The sequence below is a fragment of the Anolis sagrei genome, chromosome 9, assembly GCF_037176765.1.
Source record: "Anolis sagrei isolate rAnoSag1 chromosome 9, rAnoSag1.mat, whole genome shotgun sequence".
In the NCBI taxonomy this organism is placed as follows: Eukaryota; Metazoa; Chordata; class Lepidosauria; order Squamata; family Dactyloidae; genus Anolis; species Anolis sagrei.
The window spans coordinates 32,631,810-32,652,214 of NC_090029.1; the positions used below are offsets into that span (position 1 = coordinate 32,631,810).

Genomic DNA, 20,405 nt, shown 5'->3' on the forward strand with positions numbered 1-20,405 from the left:
TGTACTACGCTAATCTATATAAATAAAAATGCAATGTTCATTTGTGGGATTAACACCACTGGACAAATTGCCACCAAACTTGGCCACAAGACACCAAGGACTGACCATCACTCAAAAGAAAATTGATTTTGTCATTTGGGAGTTGTAGTTGCTGGGATTTATAGTTAACCTACAATCAAAGAGCATTCTGAACTCCACCAATGATGGAATCGAACCAAACGTGGCACACAGGACTCCCATGACCAACAGAAAACACTAGGAGGGTTTGGTGGGCATTGACCTTTAGTTTGGGAGTTGTAATTCATCTACATCCTGAGAGCACTGTGGACTCAAACAATGATAGACCGGGATCAAACTTGGAATGAATACTCAATATGCCCAAATATGAACACAGATGGAGTTTGGGGGGAATATACCTTGACATTTGAGAGTTGTAGTTACTGGGATTTATAGATTACCTACAATCAAAGAGCATTCTGAACCTCACAAATGACAGAATTGGGGGAAACTTCCCACATTCCCACATGACCAACAGAAAATACCCGAGGTCATCCAGTCCAACTCCCTTCACCAGGGCAAGAAAACGTAATCAAAGCCCTCCTGACAAAGAGCCATCCAGCCATAGATATAGATAAATATGATTCACTCAGACAGATATAGTATCATAGATTTGAAAGGGACCCCTAAAGAAGGACAATGCTATGTTGCATGTTCCAGAGTAGGCAAACCAAACAATTTCGACATGAGCACTGACAAGGAAACAGCAAGAAATACTGTTGACGCACAAGCATAAAGAAATTACATATATTAGAAATCAACACTTTGTAATTCCTTCATTTTCCAGATCACCAGACTGGGCCACAACAATGCGTGGTAGGGGACAGTTAGCATAACAGTAAAAATGTGTATAAAGGTTATCTGCAGATTGAAGGAAGGCGACAAGAAACATGTGAGTAAAGGGTTTCCTGATTTAGATGTCATTGGCTGCTCAAAAAATCACTGGAGATCTTTATGCTGAAAAGCCCCCTTTTTAAGACCACCTACCAAGTCCTTCGGCCAGCATAGCCATTGCTGCCATGGCCACTGGGGAAGGTCAGTAACAGTAATTGTATGTATATATATCTTGTAAGCCACTCTGAGTCCCCTTCAGGGTGAGAATGGTGGCATATAAATGTCGTACATATATATATATATATATATATATATATATATATATATATATATTCCAGTTCAAAGAAGATAACGTGGGATTTTATTCAGCTCTGTGGAAAGGGTCTTTGCCATTTGAAAGAGAAGACTCAAGACCATGATAACGATCACTTCCATGAATCCATAGCCTTGAGCCATGGCAGCTAAAGTGGAATCGTATTTCATTAATTCTAGTGTAGATGTGCCCTAAGTCCTGGGATTTGCAGTTTGATGAGGTACCTGCACTCGGGCAGAGAAGGCCACAGACCTTGTAAAACAACAACTTCCATGGTTCCATAGTATTGAGCCATAGTATTGGCCTTTTTTTGTTATGTCAGGAGCAACTTGAGAAACTGCAAGTCGCTTCTGGTGTGAGAGATTTAGCTGTCTGCAAGTATGTTGCCAGGGGACGCCCGGATGTTTTATCATCCTTGTGGGAGGCTTCTCTCATGTCGCCGCATGGGGAGCTGGAGCTAATAGAGGGAGCTCATCTGTGCTCTCCTCAGATTCGAATCTATGACCTGTCAGTCTTCAGTCCTGCCAGCACAGGGGTTGGACTGAAGCTGCATCAATTCCACAGTGTAGATGAACCATGATACGGCAATACTAGCTTGCTGTGGGTGAAGCCACATTTATTTTGGACCCATTATTCATTGAGACTTGATCAAAATCCCCAATTAGCAAAAAGGCTACTGTAAACATTAGTCCCAACGAGTGTTCTTCCATTCTCCTCATACTACAATGCAATCGTACGCCATGATAAATACAAATAAGGATGGGAATGGGTTGCTGTGAGTTTTCCTGGCCCAAAATGGAACTGTAGAGGAGAGTCTACTGAACAAGCCAGTACCTGCCGCATACCAGTACTCCCATTTGTTGAGGAGTTACGAAGGTGGAGGCATTACTTTGTATTCAACCCTCGTATATTAGGTTTTGAGTTGCTGTGAGTTTTCTGGGCTGTATGGCCATGTTCCAGAAGCATTTTTTTCTGACGTTTCACCCACATCTATGGCAGGCACCCTCAGAGGTTATGAGGTCTGTTGGAAACTAGGCAAGTGGTATTTATGTATTTGTGGAATGCCCAGGGTGGGAGATTCCACAGACAATCATCATCATCATCTTTATTTATACCCTGCCACCATCTCCCCAAAGGAGACTCGGGGTGGCTAACATGAGGCCAAGCGCAAAGGTACAACACAGCAAAATAAAATAAAGAATGCAAACAACAAAAATTACATCACGATACATACAGGAACAAAATAAAATAAATAAAGCAAATTAACACAGATATAAATGTGGACATTTAATGGATAGATACATAAACCCCACTTGCTTGGTTTCCAACAGACCTCACAACCTTTGAGGATGCCTGCCATAGATGCGGGTGAAACGTCAGGAGAGAATGCTTCTGGAACATGGCCATACAGCCCGGAAAACTCAGAGCAATCCAATGGTTCCGGCTAAGAAAGCCTTCAACAACAAAAGGATGGGAATGATGTGTCCTTTGGGCTTTTTGAATCTCTGCCCTCGAATCTTGACTCACACACCAAAATCTCTATAAACCTCGGCAGATCTTTTGACCCAGTTGAGTTATATATTGTTGAAGGCTTTTATGGCTGGAATCACTGGGTTGTTGTCAGCACGTCAACGACTTAAATCAAGACATAGTTTTCTAAGATCTACAGAGACACTCCCTGGAACACCTCAGCAAGCCAGAGTCCAAAAGTGGCAGGCTCAAACACAGAACCTCAACCAATGGCTGATACCAAAGGAGAGACTCCCCCCTGGGCACACAGAAGACTGGGCGACTTGGAAGGCGCTGTACAGACTGTGCTCTGGCACCACAAGATGCAGAGTCAATCTTAAGAAATGGGGCTACAAAGTAGAATCCACAACATGCGAGTGTGGAGAAGAGCCAACCACTGACCATCTCCTGCAATGCAACCTGAGCCCTGCCACATGCACAATAGAGAACCTTCTTATAGTAACACCAGAGGCATTCCAAGTGGCCAGATACTGGTCAAAGGACATTTAATCCACTACCAAGCTTGCAAACTTTGTGTTTTGTCTGTTTGTTTGTTTGTTTTGTTCTGTTAGAAATGTAATAGAATTGTCTGGTTGCCCCTAACACGATAAATAAAACTAAAATACTGGGTTGTTGTGATTTTTCCGGGCTGTATGGCCATGTTCCTGAAGGATTTTCTCCTGACGTTTCTCCTGCATCTACTGCAGGAATCCTCTCACAACCTCTGAGGATGCCTGCCATAGATGCAGGTGAAACGTCAGAAGAGAATGCTTCGGGAACATGGCCATAAGTACGGAAAACTCACAGCAACCCAGTTGAATTATAGTATTTCAGATCGGTTTTTTACTACAGCACCCAGAAGTCAGCAATAGTTCTTCCACTCTTCACTTTATATTTCAAGAATAGCTTCATACAGTTTCTTTCCAAGTAACATTTTTTCCAGTACACAACAAAACTGGTTAGGTTTATGTACACTGTATCAAGTACAATTACAGATGTAATTCGTATCCATCTTAAGTCTGCTTGTCTTCATAATTTCATTGTAAATTTAGTGTTTTGTTTAAAAAAAAGAAAAGGAAATGCATGTTTACCAGTACACAGTCATTCTAATCCACAGATGACATACCATCTGCAGCAAGGATATTTCAGGGAGGAAAAGACAAATGCTCCCTTCCATCTTCCAAGTCAAGGGTAGTACATTTAAAGTGATCAAGTAAATATCTATGTACAGATAAGAATAGTTTGGCTGCATCCTGCAACTGGAAAAGTGAATACTTTTTTTAGTACCATCCACATACAATACTTTAGTTTCGATAGCACATCTGAGATCATTGTATTTACAAGATTCACAGCATTCCGCTTCTCCCATTGGTCCTTTCTTATCAAAGTCAATTCATCTCTTTCTTTATTTCAGTTACTGAAAATTACGTATAAAATATTATTTCTGGTATCTGTCCATCTTCTATCGATGTACCGTTGTTGTTACCCGGCGAACTAAAAAAGAAAAAGCAGGTTTTGCTTGAAGCAGGAGATTCGTGGATTACTTTCTTTAGTCCTTTGGTGCCATAATGAGAATCTGGGCCCTAAACACAAACAGTAGAAATTAAGTTATTTGGAGTGAATGACAGTATTTGTTGCTGAAGTATAAAAACATCAGTAATACCGTTGCTGAAGTATAAAAATATCAATTAATCCTAGTCTGAGACAGTAATACAGTGGTTCTTAACCTGTGGATCCCCAGTGTTTTGGCCTACAACTCCTAAAAATCCCAGCCAATTTACCAACTCTTAGGATTTCTGGGAATTAAGGCCAAAACATCTGGGGACCCACAGGTTGAGAACCACTGCCGTACTAAAATTCATTCACATCCATTAACCCATGTTCTTTAAATAGTCTGTTAAAAAAACACATAAAAATAAAAACATAACAGCAACAGAATTAAACAGTACTAAAGCAGACTATAAAATCAAAATAAAAGTGGTAGATTAAATATTGAAAACTGCAGCACATACTTCCAATTACTTTGCATAAGAATGAGCAAACTTTGAGTGATCTCTAGCTGTAGCACAGTGTTTCTCAACCTGTGGGTCAAGACCCCTGTGGGGGTTGCGAGGGGGTGTCAGAGGGGTCGCCAAAGACCATCAGAAAAAACATGGTCATGGGAAGTGTGGAACGTTTGGCCCAATTCTGTTGTTGGTGGGGATCAGAATGCTCTTTGATAGATCCCAACACGTACAACTCCCAAATGTCAAGGTCTGTACCCCCAAACTACACATTTCACATTTGGGCATGTTGAGTATTCCATGCCAAGTTTGGTCCATATCCATCATTGCTTGATTCTACAGTGCTCTCTGAACGTAGGTGAACTACAACTCCAAAACTCAGGGTCAATGCCCACCAAACTCTTCCAATATTCTGTGTGCCAAGTTTGGTTCAAGTCCATTGTCGGTGGAGTTCAAAATGCTCTTTAATTGTAGGTTAACTACACATCCCAGCAACTACAACGCCCAAATGACAAAATCACCCTCCCCCAACCCTACCAGTATTCAAATTTGGCCGTATTTGTGCTAAATTTGGTCCAATGAATGAAAATACATCCTTCATATCAGATATTGACATTACAATTCATAACAATAGCAAAATTACAGTTATGAAGTAACAACAAAATAATTTTATGGTTAGGGCAGGGGTGACCACAACATGAGGAACCGTATTAAGGGGTCGTGGCATTAGGAAGGTTGAGAAACACTGCTGTAGCACATCTACAGCAACAACTTATCAGTTAGAAATATATACAGCAGACATATCTTGATATCAGTAATACCGTTGCTGAAGTATAAATATACTTTTACACAGAAATCAAATGAAAATGGCTCACTTTTAAAGTTGCACACGCAGTATAGCACACGGTGGGCAGAATCTCAATGGGTTCTTTGAACATAACCCTGAAAGTATTGGCTGTACCATCACAACTAAATCCAGTGTCATTTTGTCCTAGTGTTTGGTTTTTCTCGTATTCAATGATCTGCAGTGAAAGACAAAACATCACATGACACCTGCAATTTGTCTTTTAAGAAACTGTTTCCTAAGTATTTTATTAAGAGGCTCCTAGGTTTAATATTCCTGCTTCAGCTCTTTGAGTTCTTGACACATATTAAAACCCAATCCCAAGGCAACAAACAGCAAAACTTTCATAACTCAATTTTTAAATGTAAGAGCTTCGGAAGTGACTGAATGAATAAACAACAAAAGAGTTTGAACTCATCTCTTGTTAAGTGTTAAGACTGTCTTACCAGTTCTATTTTTTTTTTCAGAACACAATACAAAAATTCTCAAGGTTCTTCTCTACCGCCACATGTTAAGCAGATGAAAAGACTTTGCTGTGGCTGGCCAATTTTTTTGGAATACTTTTATACCTACATCACTGTCTCTATAACACTTGAACAATCAGGGTCTATATCCCAGGATATGTTCCCAGGTTTTCTGCTTTAAACTGGATTATATGAGTCCCCACTGCCAGATAATCTGGGATAAACAGAAAACCTGAGATCGGATCCTGGGATATAGGGCCTGTCTGGAAGAGCCCACAGAGACTAAAAAGTATTTCAGATACTAAATTTGACTGGAAAGGCCTGCTGGAAGAGATCGGTTTTGCAGCAGAGGAGAGAGAGAAATGATGTTCAGAATTGAGAAAAGTTTATAATATCCAGCACAGGAAATTGAGGGTATCTATGAGGGCGCCATAATTCATAGTCACACAGAAGGGTCTGGAGGAACTCCTTCCATTGTTGGACGAAGTGGGGATAAAAGAAAGCCCTCACTCTTGGTGTAAGTGAGCTTTGTAGAGGTCCTCAAGTTTAGAGACAGTGCACCTCACATCTGGGGGCCCTCTTGTGACACAGTGGGTTGAACCGCTGAGCTGCTGAACTTGAAGACCGAAAGGTCGGCGGTTTGAATCTGGGGAGTAGGGTGAGCTCCCACTGTTAGCCTCAGTTCGAAAACATGCAAATGTGAATAGATCAATAGGTACATCTTGTCTCCTGCATATGTCATCAGTTGGGGACCCCTCCCCCAGCACCAACTGCCACTCTGGACCAGAGTGAAGGGGGACAGGGGACAGTTCCATCTTGTTTTCTGCATATGTCATCAGTTGGGGACCCCTCCCCCCGGCACCAACTGCCACTCTGGGCCAGAGTGAAGGGGGGGGGGGACAGGGGACAGTTCCACCTTGTCTCCTGTTCTATGCTAATAATATAATATATTGTATATACATATAATATTTATATTATAATGTAATACAATATAATACTACTACTACTACTAATAATATGGTATTATAATTATATATTTTATATTACATATAATATTACTAATAATATTACAATATAGTAATATATATTATAGATATTGTACTATGCTAATAATATAATGTACTGTATGTATATATATCTTGCTGGTTTTCATCTACAAAACCCTATACGGTTCCAGTCCAGCGTATCTGTCTGAACGTATCTTCCTCTACGTCCCACCCCGGAGTTTGAGATCATCTGGGGGGGCCCTGCTCTCGACCCCACCGCTATCACAAGTGAGGCTGGTGGGGACGAGGAGCAGGGCCTTCTCAGTGGTGGCCCCTCACCTGTGGAACTCACTCCTGGGGGAAATTAGGTCATCAACATCCCTCCTCTCCTTCAGGAGGAAATTAAAGACGTGGTTGTGGGACCAGGCCTTTGGGCAATCTGACAACTAGATAAGGACAATCAGACGACTAGGACTGACAGGACTGACAAAGTGGAATTGGAAATTGGACCATGAGATGGCGAACGCTGACCGTTAATTAGGTGTAAGTGGTTTTTATTGGTTTTATTGTTGTAATGCAGAAACTGTTGCTAACTCTTAATTGCTGCTATGTTGTTTTATACTACTGTTATGTGATGCCGGCATCGAATTGTGCCTTTGTAAGCCGCCCTGAGTCCCCTTTGGGATGAGAAGGGCGGGGTAGAAGTAACTGAAATAAAAAAAAAAATTGTAAGCCACTCTGAGTCCCGTTCAGGATGAGAAGGGCGGCATATAAATGTCGTAAATAAATAATACTGCTTCTGTGGTCATGCCGGTCACATGACCACGGAAGTGTCTACAGACGTCGGCTCTTCGGTTTAGGCATGGAGATGAGCACCACCGCTCAGTCAGACATGATTGGACTTAATGTCAGGGGACGCCTTTACCTTTACCTACCTCACATCTGGTAGAAAAGTAGTGAAATAAAGGTGGAAAGGCCCCACCCAGCTTAATATGTTACAGAATCTGAGGACTGGCAATCCTGACTGAAACACCTGTTCCACAGAACGATGACAGAAGAAGACCAGCCTCAGCATCCATTTCTAAATTATGGACACTGAGCAGAATATCCTTGGACAAGTCAGTTAAATGAAATGTGCCACTCATTAAATCCTTAGAAAGCAGTGTTACCTGGATATTAACTTGGTAATCGGTGGGTCCATGAATAGACCCATATAATCCAAATCCCACAATTGAAATTCTTCTATTGACTGTGAACCTTGAAAGAAGGAAGAGAACAGAACTGAGTACATTCTTTTGAAAAGAAAACGGTGAACAATTTTCTTAAAAGAAACCTATCCTTCTTTAATCTATAATTTGTTTCTTTACATTCTTATGAGAATATATACCAAAATGTTGTCAAGTGGAATTTATCCAGGGGAATATCTTCTCACCAGCTTCAAACAATACAAGATTTCCAGAAGAAGGCTGTGCCCTAACTTATCTTTATTTGAGGGACAAACACAATAATAATGTTTTGTTATTTTGGTTTTATTTTGTTGTAATGTACTGTTGCACTTCGCCTCATGTAAGCTGCCCTGAGTCCCCTTTGGGGAGATGGTGGCAGGCTATAAATAAAGTTTATTATTATTATTGTTGTTGTTGTTATTATTATTAAAGATCTATAATTTTTAGATTATAGTGGCACGTCTCCTAATGTTAGCCCAGCTCCTGCCAACCTAGCAGTTCGGAAACATGCAAATGTGAGTAGATCAATAGGTACCACTTCTGCGTGAAGGTAATGGTGCTTCATGCAGTCATGGTGGCCACCTGACCTTGGAGGTGTCTATGGACAATGCCGGCTCTTTGGCTTAGAATGGAAGATGAGCACCACTGCCCAGAATCGGACTGGACTAGACTTAATGTCAAGGGGAAACCTTTTATCTTTACTTTATAATCTTTAAATTTTGTTTCACACTTGGTCCTATGTAAGACAAAAAAAAAAAATCCGTACGAGATAGGATGCTCGGGATGCCAACCTTAACATTATTATCAAGATTGAGCCAATGCTGTTCACAAAAATGCATTTTAGAGGAAAGCAAAACAAAACACAGCACCCCAAGTTGTTGAGAGGTTCAGGCTAAAATGTATTGCACTCTTTTTTGTGTGTATGGGTCACACTAGAAATCACACCAAATTTTATGACTGTGATAAAGCAGATGGAGTTATATAGAAAAAAGACATACCAATCCTTTAAATGACAAGATGATCTTGTCTTTAGCATGGGCACTGTCTTTATCGTGACTACTTTAAATGTATGCACATTTTAATAAGTTTATGGTGGAACATAAACTTACCTGATCCGGTCACTCGTTCCACTGTAACCCCAGCGACTCTCCACTTGTTGGAATCTATTGATGCTGCATTCCTTTCCGCGAAGACAGCATCTTGGTCGGTCAATATAGTCAACTCTAGGCTTAGGGTTGACTGTAAAATGCAGAAAGAGATTTACTACTTCCCGATCTGACAAAATTCCAGACTGAGCAGGACCTGGAAAGAAAGGCAACGCAACTGAGCTGAGCGTATTCTGTACTATGCAGCCAACTGAGAAATGTTTCTGAAGTAACTGTTAGTTACAGGCCTACTCACGTCCATTCACACCACTGCTAGACTGCAGTTGTTCAATTAATTACCCTGGATAGTAAAAAAGGACAAAACCCTACAACCTTCAAGAGAAAACCATTAAGAAATCATGTTTTAAATGGTTATAAATTTCAATGCTCCAAGACAAGTAGTTTGAAGATTACATTTACTGTTAATTTATGTTAACAAGCAGTATTTTTTAAAGCACTGAATCAAATAAGTTTCATGTCAAGGCTGGGCTATTTACAGGTTTGCTTAGCAAATTTATAACAGACCACATAGATTAGATCTGAGAACTACTAACACTACTGGCAACTAGGATTTTATCTTTTCGGATGATGTGTTTTTCATACTATATCATCCATAAATGATGATATAGTAGTTTATCCTTGGAAAAGGATTGAACAAGATGAAAAAACAACAATTGTACTGGTTTAACAAGATTGCATAATGCGCCCATAGACATACAATGCCATTTAACAAATTGAACTATCAAATACATTAAACCAGTTCAGTTTTACAGATTTTTATATGTGGTTCTCAACTAGAATACGGCACATTAAATGTGGAATGTCAAGACACAACATATAGAATGAAATGAATATAAACTAACATACAATAAAATATAAACTTTATTTTAAAAACCCATATACTTAAACAGCTAAGCCTTGTTATTAAACATAAACAGCGTAAGTGAGAATCACAGTAAACTTGAAGTCAGTTGCTTTTTGTTGTTGAAGGCTTTCATGGCCGGAATCACTGGGTTGCTGTGAGTTTTCCAGGCCTGTATGGCCATGTTCCAGAAGCATTCTCTCCTAATGTTTCACCCACATCTATGGCAGATACCCTCAGAGGTTGAAGTGTCTGTTGGGATCTAGGTAAGTGTGATTTATATATCCTTGGAATGTCCAGGGTGGGAGAAATAACTCTTGTTTGCTTGGGGCATGTGTGAATGTTGCAAATGGCCACCTTGATTAGCATTTAATGGCCTTGCGTCTTCAAAGCCAGGTTGATTGGTGCCTGTGGGATCCTTTGTTGGGAGTATTGTTCTTTATTTCTGTTTCTAGAGGTTTTTTTTAATACTGGTTGATTCTTGTCTGTAATTCCCCTGCTTTTTGGGTGTTGCTCTTTATTTACTCTCCTGATTTAATACTGGTAGCCAGATTTTGTTCATTTTCATGGTGTCCTCCTTTTTGTTGAAATTGTCTACATGCTTGTGGATGTCAATGGCTTCTCTGTGTAGTCTGACAAGGTAGTGGTTAGAGTGGTCCAGCGTTTCTATACAGGAAACCATGAAAATGAACAAAATCTGGCTACCAGTATTAAAAAACTCTAAAGAGCAACACTCAAAAAAGTAGGGGAATTCCAGACAAGAATCAATCAGAGCCAGGTAATGCCTCCCAACAAAGGATTCCCCAAAGCAGCAACCAGCCAAAAGTCCTTTCTTCCACCCTGGACATTCCACGAATATATAAACCTCACTTGCCTAGTTTACAACAGATCTCACAACCTGAGGATGCCTGCCATAGAAGTGGGCAAACATCAGGAGAGAATGCTTCTGGAACATGGCCAGACAGCCCGGAAAATTCACAGAAACCTCAGCTGCTTTACTTCTCCAGTTTTTAATCCATGACATGACTAAATTCTTCAGTGCAATCCACTCAGAACCAAGCCAGATTTAAATGGTACTTTAGTGTATGATAGTAATCATATTGAATTAAACAACCCACTCCCTAGATTTTTTTATTTATCGTGTCAGGAGCAACCAGACAGTTGTATTACATGGTGTTTTGTGTATTACTTCATTTTTTTCTGTTTGTTTGTTTTGTTAAAAATGTAATACTCCCTAGATAATGCCTTAGATCTTCTCTGGTAAGTTATCTGACATGTCAATACTTACTGTAGGAGAAAATCTTTTATTGTAAGCAATCATACAAGAAGCCATATCTTCTCATTTTCGATGGCAAACAAGGTATGAGTTAAAAAAGACAAGTGTTTGTAAAAGTATGGGGATGCTTCTCATTATTGATAAATGGATAAATGTGCTATAGTAATATTCCCAACCTGGTGCCTTCCTGATGTTTAAGGCTATGAATGGGAATTGTAGCTCCATAAATCCCAATGGTACCTGACTGGGGAAGAGTACTGTGGTGAATTTTAAAAACCACAGAGCTAAATCCACTATTTTATTTGCCATCAACGTAACACACAGCAATGGTGAATCTTACACAAACATGCTAGAACCAGTGAACTCTATTTCCAACTAAACATGCACAAATAAGATCAGGCTGCAAGAACACTGTAGTACTGAAGAAAGGCCAGGCTCTTTTAGAAAGACTCAAAAGTGCTGCCATTATATTGTGTCTTCTTAAACGCCATCAATGAACTTAATGCTAAACAAATACATTGGTTACATCTAATAAACAGCTTTCTTTTCCACACTCTGGCCATTGTGTCTGAGAGTGATGCGCAAACTTTCAATTTTTTAACACCAATAATGCAAATCTTCTGCTCACCTGCTGCAAATTCTTCAATTGTCATCAGCGGAAAACGGATTAAGGACAGGGCTTTGCCAAGAACTTTCTGCTTATTTGTAGATGTGACTGCTAACTGCTGTCTTTGGCATTCGGCTTCAGCCCAGCGAACAACTGCTCCAAAAAGTCTGCTCTCGCGTATACTGAGTGTGTCTCTTTCTAATACTGCACACAAAGTATCTGAAAGGGGAAAAACCCAATGCAGTAACTTGCAATTTAAAGGATTTTTAAAATTTCTCCATAAGTTTACTATGTGTCTGACCCAAAGATTCCAGTTGAACCAGGTTTAACTTCTTTTCCTTTCACTACACAGGCAGATTCTGCACTATTTATCAGTAAAATAATATTTGCTGTTGTTACATGTGAAGCAGTAACTAAGAACTGCTGTTTTAGTTATTACTCTCTTATTCAGAACTACTTTTGTACTAATTACCCTTTGTTAACTGAGTTTGAAATTCGCTGGAGACTTATACACAGATTTACCTAGTGTTCAGTTCAATGAAAACAATTCCCACTGACTGAATAATATATGCATTTGCATATTATGCATAATAACCTATGAATAATTACTTACTTAGCTAACTTGTTAATTGAAACGTGTTAGAGCAATTCCTACAAATGGGCTTTACATGTGAAAATGTGTACCATTTTTGCCAATAGGCTGAGAAAGGCAGTATACAAATACAGTAAACAAACAAACAAACAAATAAATAAAATCTACAAGGACAACTGAAAGAAGTAATATTAGTCAAACATTCAGTTAAATCCAGGATGGTAAATCCATTGTTATCTAGATGTTATCCGATTCCCAACTTCCTTCCATCCCAACCAGCATGTCCAATGGTGAAGAAAGGACATATAGACCAGCAATATAGACTCATAGAGTCGTAGAGTTCGACGAGACCACATGGGCCATCTGACCCAACCCCCTTCTGACCTGCAGGCAAAGCATAACCAAAGTACCCCCAACAAATACCTATCCACTGTTTATTTCATTTTCTGTACTGTATTGCACTTATTGTGTTATTTATGTTGTAAGCTGCCCTGAGTCCCATTGGGAGAGGGGGCGGGATATAAATAAACTTTATCATCATCATCACCCACCCTCTGTTTATAAGTCTCCAAGGTAGGAGCTTCCACTAGACTTCGAGGCAAAGAGTTCCATTGTTGAATAGCTTTCATGGTAAGGAAGTTCTTCCAAATATTCAGGTGGAATCTCCTTTCCTGTAATTTGAACTCATGGCTCCATTAAGTCCTAGTCCCAGGGCAGCAGAAAACAACCCTGCTCCTCCCTTTCCTATGACAGCCTTTCAAATATTTAAACATGATGATCATGCCTCCTCTCAACATCTGGAAGGCCACAGCTTCCCAATCCCTGCATTTGCCCCTCAAAAGGAATAGTAATATGGGCTACTTACCTATATCTATATCTGTGAAACCTTCTGCACTTATTGCATCTATTGTACTTTTGTCTATTGTGTCAAGACAGAGACTAGCCAGCTGTGGTTCATCAAATAAACGAGCCTATAAAAATATATTAAAAATTGATGGGATAATTCAGTATTGTACAGTGTAGGCCTGACAGCTAATAAAAGCCTATTTCAACAACCATAATGAATAATGAACATTGGTTTCACTGATATAAGATCAAGTTCATGCCAGTTATTTTAACATGAAGAAATTCTGCACATAAAAAATTCCTCCACGAATGCTCTTTAACCGTTATTCATGTTGGCAGCATTGCTATTCAAGGTTCCCATTTAACCCAAAGTTTGAATATGAATTTACAAGCTTTTTTTCAGAAATGTGACACGTGGTTATTTTAGATAGGCTTAGCTCCAGTTAATACTGATCCTTCTGAGGATACCTGGCCATTCTTAAGGCAGAAAAAAAATATGTTACTGGGCAAGGAAAGATCACCAAATCCAACAGCATGCTACCTAACTCTTCACGAAAATAAATGGTACATCTTTATAATCACTGGACTGTAAGAACACTTGCTAAGAAGAAATCCCCACAAAGTCTAATGGAGCTTATTGACTTGTGCAACTTGACTTTCCAGGCCCTCCCACACAGCCACATAACCCAGAATATTAAGGCAAATAATCCCACAATAACTGCTTTGAACTGGGTTAGGAGTCCACACTGTTATATACAGCATTCCCTCCCTTATGTCGGGTGTTACATTCCAGGACCACCAGTGAAAAGTGAAAATCCGTGAAGTAGGGACGCTATATTAATTTTATTATTTATATATTATTTTAGTAGTTATACACTATTTTAAGTCTTTATAAACTTTATAGGAGCCGCCGATGGTGCAGTGGGTTAAAGCACTGAGCTTGTTGACCGAAAGGTCACAGGTTTGAATCCGGGGAGCGGTGTGAGCTTCCGCTGTCAGCCTCAGCTTCTGCCAACCTAGCAGTTTGAAAACATGCAAACGTGAGTAGAACAATAGGTGGGATGGGCACGCCATGCAGTCATGCAGGCCATGTGACTTTGGAGTTGTCTATGGACAACGCCGGCTCTTCAGCTTAGAAATGGAGATGAGCACCACACCCCAGAGTCGGACACGACTGGACTTCAAGTGAGGGGAAAACCTTTACCTTAAACTCTCCCCACACACTTATACACTACATAACCCCCCTTGAACGTGTTGTTCATGTAATCCTCGGCTCCGGCTTTATCCGCAGAGGAAGCCTCTCCATACAGATAAATGCTCTTAAGTTCACAGCGCTTCTGAAATTTATCAAACCAGCCCTTGCTGGCAGTGAATTTGCCTGATTAGATGGAAGAACCAATCAATGTTGATAGTCGTGCTTCATAATGAAAAACCGCGAAACAGTGAGTCCGCAAAAAGCTAACTGCGAAGTAGCGAGGGACCACTATATTCCAGTTCAAAGCAGATAATATGGGATTTTATTCAGCTAAGTAGAAGGGACCTCAGTTAATCATCTCAAAAACATCCAATATTAGGATCATATAAATTTCTAAACAAGTTTACTGATACAAATACAAAGTTTACTATACAGTATGGCAGTGGTTCTCAACCTGGGGTTCCCAGATGTTTTTGGCCTACAACTCCCAGAAATCCCAGCCAGTTTACCAGCTGTTAGGATCTCTGGGAGTTGAAGGCCAAAAACATCTGGGGACCCCAAGTTGAGAACCAATGCTCTAGGTGTTTTGGGCCCTCCAGTGTTTTGGACTGTGATATTTTCAATTTTCCTGGCATTATCTACAATTTCTCTGTTATATTTTTGTATTAAACTTCTGCCGGCTGTACTCTAAATTAGTTGGCCAAGGACACCTCTGTATCTGTAACAAGTCAGCACAAAGGCAATTACCTGAGTAAGTAGCATAAAAGCATTATCTGCCCGGAGGTGCTTAGTGAGAAATTCTACACAGTGGGCTTCTAGAGCTGGGACAGCATACTTCTTAGCGGTATACAGAGTGGTCATCACTGTTTCAGGACCAATCTGAACTTCGTCTGAGTACAAAAACCTAGAAATCAAAGAAGGCCAAGTTAGGAAGGTTATCAGATCGTGACAACACTGTTTTCACTTAAATAGCAAAACTGGATGGGCTGAGCACTTCCCTCCCACAAAGAGCATTCCTCTTCATTTAAGTCAACAATCCACTAATAGTTTCAGGTTCCTTTTGGTAAATACCTCTCATTCATGAAACTTCTGTAGAAGAAGCAAATCAACCCTGAGAACAAGCTCTGCTAAACCTCCTTCTGATTCAACACAAATAGCACTCACTTTCAAGACTCCCGGTATCTTTTGTTCTTGAGAAATGCCAATTCTCAAGATGCGCGACAAGCCTACTGCAGATGTTAAGCGATTTTGAGGATGCACAAAAAGCCTGCTCTTTTTGAACATGAAAAGGTCAGGTCCTGTATTTAAGTGAAGAAGCAAACAGGAAATGCTACATTTCCACAAATCTTGTTCAGAGCAACTTCACTAGCACAGATGCAAATTTCAGAACAGTTAACAAAACAGATATGTTCCTAAGGAAAAATCAAAGGCAACAACCAACATGGAAACAATATGGATCGGTTCCTACACCACACACAAACACACACACACACAGCACTTTTAAAATCAAAAACTATCAATATGAAATATTTGGGTAACAGGTGGAATATAATTATATTAACGTATGTACTGTTGTACAAGTTGCTTATATGAATCAATTAACAGCTTTGGCTACATCTACGCTATAAAATTAATGCAGATTGATACACTTTAACTACCATGGGCTCAATGCTATGGAATCATGAGCGTTGTAGTTTTATAAGGTCTTTTGCCTTCTCTTGCCAAAGAGTGCTGATGCTTAACCAAATCACAAATCCCAGCATTCCATACCAGTCTCCACTGAAGCTTTATCGTCAATCCTTGTTTCCACAAGAAGCCACATTTTTCAAAACCCAATTCTCAGTGGGACAGAAAGTGAGGAGAAATGTTCTGAACAGGGGCACAGACAGCAAAATGAACTCCATAAGGGTATTAACCCTTCCCTATGGCATCCAAAGATAGAGAGATAGATAAATATGGCTGGAGTTACACTTAAAAATATACCTGTTCCAATTTACATACAAATTCAACTGAAGATCAAACCTACAAAACCAATCTTGTTCATAATTTGGGGACTGTCTCTGTGTGTATCTATATAAATAAAAATGTAATGTTCATATGTGGGATTAACATAACTCAAAAACCACTGGGCAAATTGACACCAAATTTGGACACAATAAACCTATCAGGCCAATGAGTGACCACCACTCATAAAAACACTGAAAAGCACAGCAGAAGAGACTTAAAAATGCCAAAACCCAACAAAATACATTACAACACATGCGCAAAACCTCATATATATACATATATACAAATATATACATACACAAAAAACATATTCACAGACTGGGGCAAAGCAATGCATGGCAGGAGACATCTAGTGTATATACATGTGTGTGTGTGTGTTATATACACATATACATACAGATATATAGGATATATATTAATAGATATGGATAGATGTAGATAGATATTGATAGATGTAACTGGGGTCCTCCAGGTGTTTTGGACTTCAACTCCCACAATCTATATATCTATACCAGAGCGACTTGAGAAACTGCAGGTTGCTTCTGGTGTGAGATAATTGGCCGTCTGCAAGGACGCTGCCCAGGGGATGCCAGGATGTTTTGATGTTTTACCATTCTTGTGGGAGACTTCTCTCATGTCCCTGCATGGGGAGCTGGAGCTGACAAGAGGGAGCTCATCTGCGCTCTCCCCAGATTTGAACCTGTGACCTGTAAGTCTTCAGTCCTGCTGGCACAAGGGTTTAACCCACTGTGCCACTGGGGGCTTCTATAGATACATTGATGGTGATATATTGATTGATAAATATATCAATAGACATATATATTAGGGATGGGCGGTTTCGTTTCGTAATTCGTTAAAAATTTGTTATTTTTTTTGATAACGAAGCAATAACGAACCATCCAGGAGCAACTAAAAAACGAAACGAATTTTTAAATTAGTTTCGTAATTGTTTCGAATTCGGTTTGTATTCGTTTTGTTATCGTTTTGAAATCGTTTCGTTATTATTTCTGCATGTCTGGGGCAAGTTTTATAGTTGTTGTTTGTTTAATCAGTGAAAAAAATTATAAATATCACACCAACAGTCAACAACAGAGGGAGAGGGAAGCTTCAGAAGTTCCCCCTGTCCCATTTGGAGGTTTTTTAGCGTATTGCGCGGTCGCGTCCGCCATTAACGAATCAATTCGTTATTGTTTCGTATTTGTTTCGTATTGTTTTGTAATTTACGAAGTTTTGTAAATATCGAACTTTTTAAAAGAAAAATTTCGGAATTCTTTTAAAAATCGAAACACAAAACCCCCCAAAAAACGAATCGATTTTAGAAACAAATTTTTCCGTGGTTGCCCAGCCCTAATATATGTGTGTGTGTGTATAGAGAGAGAGACAGGTATAGATATTGACAAAAATATAGATATATAGATATATTGATTTAGATATAAACAGGTAGATATTGATATATTGATACATACCGCTATCAATATATAAAGGACCAAAGAATAAGAGTTGGAAGAGACCACATGGGCCATCTAGTCCAACCTCCTGCAATGCAGGAAAAGCACAATCAAAGTATCCCTGACAGATGGTCACACACACGTAGGGTGGCCCTTTGATCGATATACTAGTGTGTGTACACACACACACACACACACACAAGCTGTTCCCTTCCACAACTTGCTGTGGCCCAGTCTGTGAATATGTGTTTTGTGTGTGTATATATATTTGTATGTGTGTGTATGTATGTATGTATGTGTGTGTGTATATATATACATATACATACACACACACCTACCTCTGTGTGTGTGTGTGTGTGAGAGAGAGAGAGAGAGAGAGAGAGGGAAAGAGAGAGGGGGGGGAGAGAGATTTAGCCTCTGAACTGGGAATAGTGGTCTCCTTTCCCAAACCACTGATTCTTGTAGCAGGCCTGGGCAAACTTTGGCCCTCCAGGGATTTGGGACTTCAACTCCCACAATTCCTAGCAGCCTATCGGCTGCTAGGAATTGTGGGAGTTGAAGTCCCAAACCCCTGGAGGGAGGGAGGGAGCGAGGGAGGGCGGTCCCTGCCTGACCTGAGGAGGGCGAGGAAGGCGGCGGGCTCGACGTCGGGCAGCTCGATCTCGGCGGAGGTGGTGGCCATCCCCCCGTTGAACATGGCGTCGAAGACGGCGCTGCCGGCGGCCAGGACGAAGCGGTGTGCGGGGATGCGCTGCTGGGCCGGGCCGGGCGCCCCCCCTGCCCCTCCTCCGCGCGGCCCGGCCTTGCCCACCACGAAGCGCACGTCGCTCAGCAGCTCGTTGGCGAAGAGGAAGGCGAAGCGCTCCCGCAGAGACCGCTTCGTGGCCTGCCAGTTGTACACCGGCTCCCGCTGCACCACCACCGGCGGAGACGACGAGGACGACGAAGCAGCTCCCGCTTCAGGCTCCGCCGCTGTGGTTTTCGCCCCCGCCGACGAAGACGACGCCTCAGGGCCGCCCGCGGCCGCCATTTTGGTTCCCCCTCCCCTTCAACACTGGCGCATGCGCACTAGGCGGCCACTGGCTCGCAAGGGGCGGGCGCTTCCCGCAGGACGCATCTGCGCACGCGCCACCAGCTCTGTTGGAGTTGAGCGTGAACAAAGATCTAAAAATGGATAGAGGAGCCCGCCCACCCACTCAGGCTCTTTTTTGGAGTTCAGCGTGACCAAAGATCTAAAAATGTATAGAGGAGCCCACCCACCCACCCAGGCACTAACAAGCCACACCAAACAACAGCCAGGCCATCACATGCTAATCAAAGTGGTCAGTTGAAACATTCGCACCTAGCTCCAGCAGACAAGAGTCCTTTGTCCCACCCTGGTCTTTCCACAGATAGATAAACCTTTTTGCCTAGTTCCAACAGACCTCACTACCTCTGAGGATGCTTGCCATAGATGCAGGCAAAATGTCAGGAGAAATGCCTCTAGAACATGGCCATATAGCCCGGAAAAACTTACAAGAACCTATAGAGGAGCCTACCCACCCACACTCTTTTTGTGAGTTCAGCGTGACCAAAGATCTAAAAATGTATAGAGGAGCCCACCCACCCAGGCACTAACAAGCCACACCAAACAACAGCTAGGCCATCACATGCTAATCAAGGTGGTCAGTTGAAACATTCCCACCTAGCTCCAGCAGACAAGAGTCCTTTGTCCCACCCACCCAGGCACTAACAAGCCACACCAAACAACAGCTAGGCCATCACATGCTAATCAAGGTGGTCAGTTGAAACATTCGCACCTAGCTCCAGCAGACAAGAGTCCTTTGTCCCACCCTGGTCTTTCCACAGATAGATAAACCCTTTTGCCTAGTTCCGACAGACCTCACTACCTCTGAGGATGCTTGCCATAGATCAGTGGTTCTCAACCTTCCTAATGCCGCAACCCCTTAGTACAGGTCCTCATGTTGTGGTGACCCCCAACCATAATATTATTTTCGTCGCTACTTCACAACTGTAATTTTGCTCCTATTATGAATGGTAATCTAAATATCTGATATGCAGGATGTATTTTCAGTCACTGGACCAAATTTGGCACAAATACCCAATACTTCCAAATTTGAATACTGTAGACGTTGGGGGTGATTGATTTTGTCATTTGGTAATGCTGGAGTTGCTGGGATTTATAGTTCAC

At 41.1% G+C, this 20,405-nt stretch overlaps 1 protein-coding gene across 1 annotated transcript; it reads right to left on the minus strand.

Moving 5' to 3' along the window:
* Positions 1–3,585: 3,585 nt before the first annotated feature.
* BTBD1 (BTB domain containing 1) lies at positions 3,586–19,273 on the minus strand. Its single transcript, XM_060755217.2, has 8 exons — positions 18,829–19,273; positions 15,507–15,663; positions 13,584–13,689; positions 12,148–12,345; positions 9,346–9,538; positions 8,180–8,267; positions 5,592–5,738; positions 3,586–4,296 (listed from the first exon to the last, which is right to left on the minus strand). The coding sequence occupies exons 1-8, from the start codon at positions 19,242–19,244 to the stop codon at positions 4,138–4,140; spliced, it is 1,464 nt and encodes a 487-aa protein (XP_060611200.2). The 5' UTR covers positions 19,245–19,273; the 3' UTR covers positions 3,586–4,137.
* Between the last annotated feature and the right edge of the window lie 1,132 nt (positions 19,274–20,405).

Bases quoted from the DNA above. Each gene is read 5' to 3' on its own strand.
- BTBD1 (XM_060755217.2), bottom strand. From the start codon at position 19,244: ATGGCGGCCGCGGGCGGCCCTGAGGCGTCGTCTTCGTCGGCGGGGGCG. The intron at 13,690-15,506 runs GTAATTGCCTTT...ATATTTTTATAG, and splicing joins CTTTTATGCTACTTACTCAG to GCTCGTTTATTTGATGAACC. The intron at 9,539-12,147 runs GTGAGCAGAAGA...CTTTCTTTCCAG, and splicing joins AATTGAAGAATTTGCAGCAG to GTCCTGCTCAGTCTGGAATT.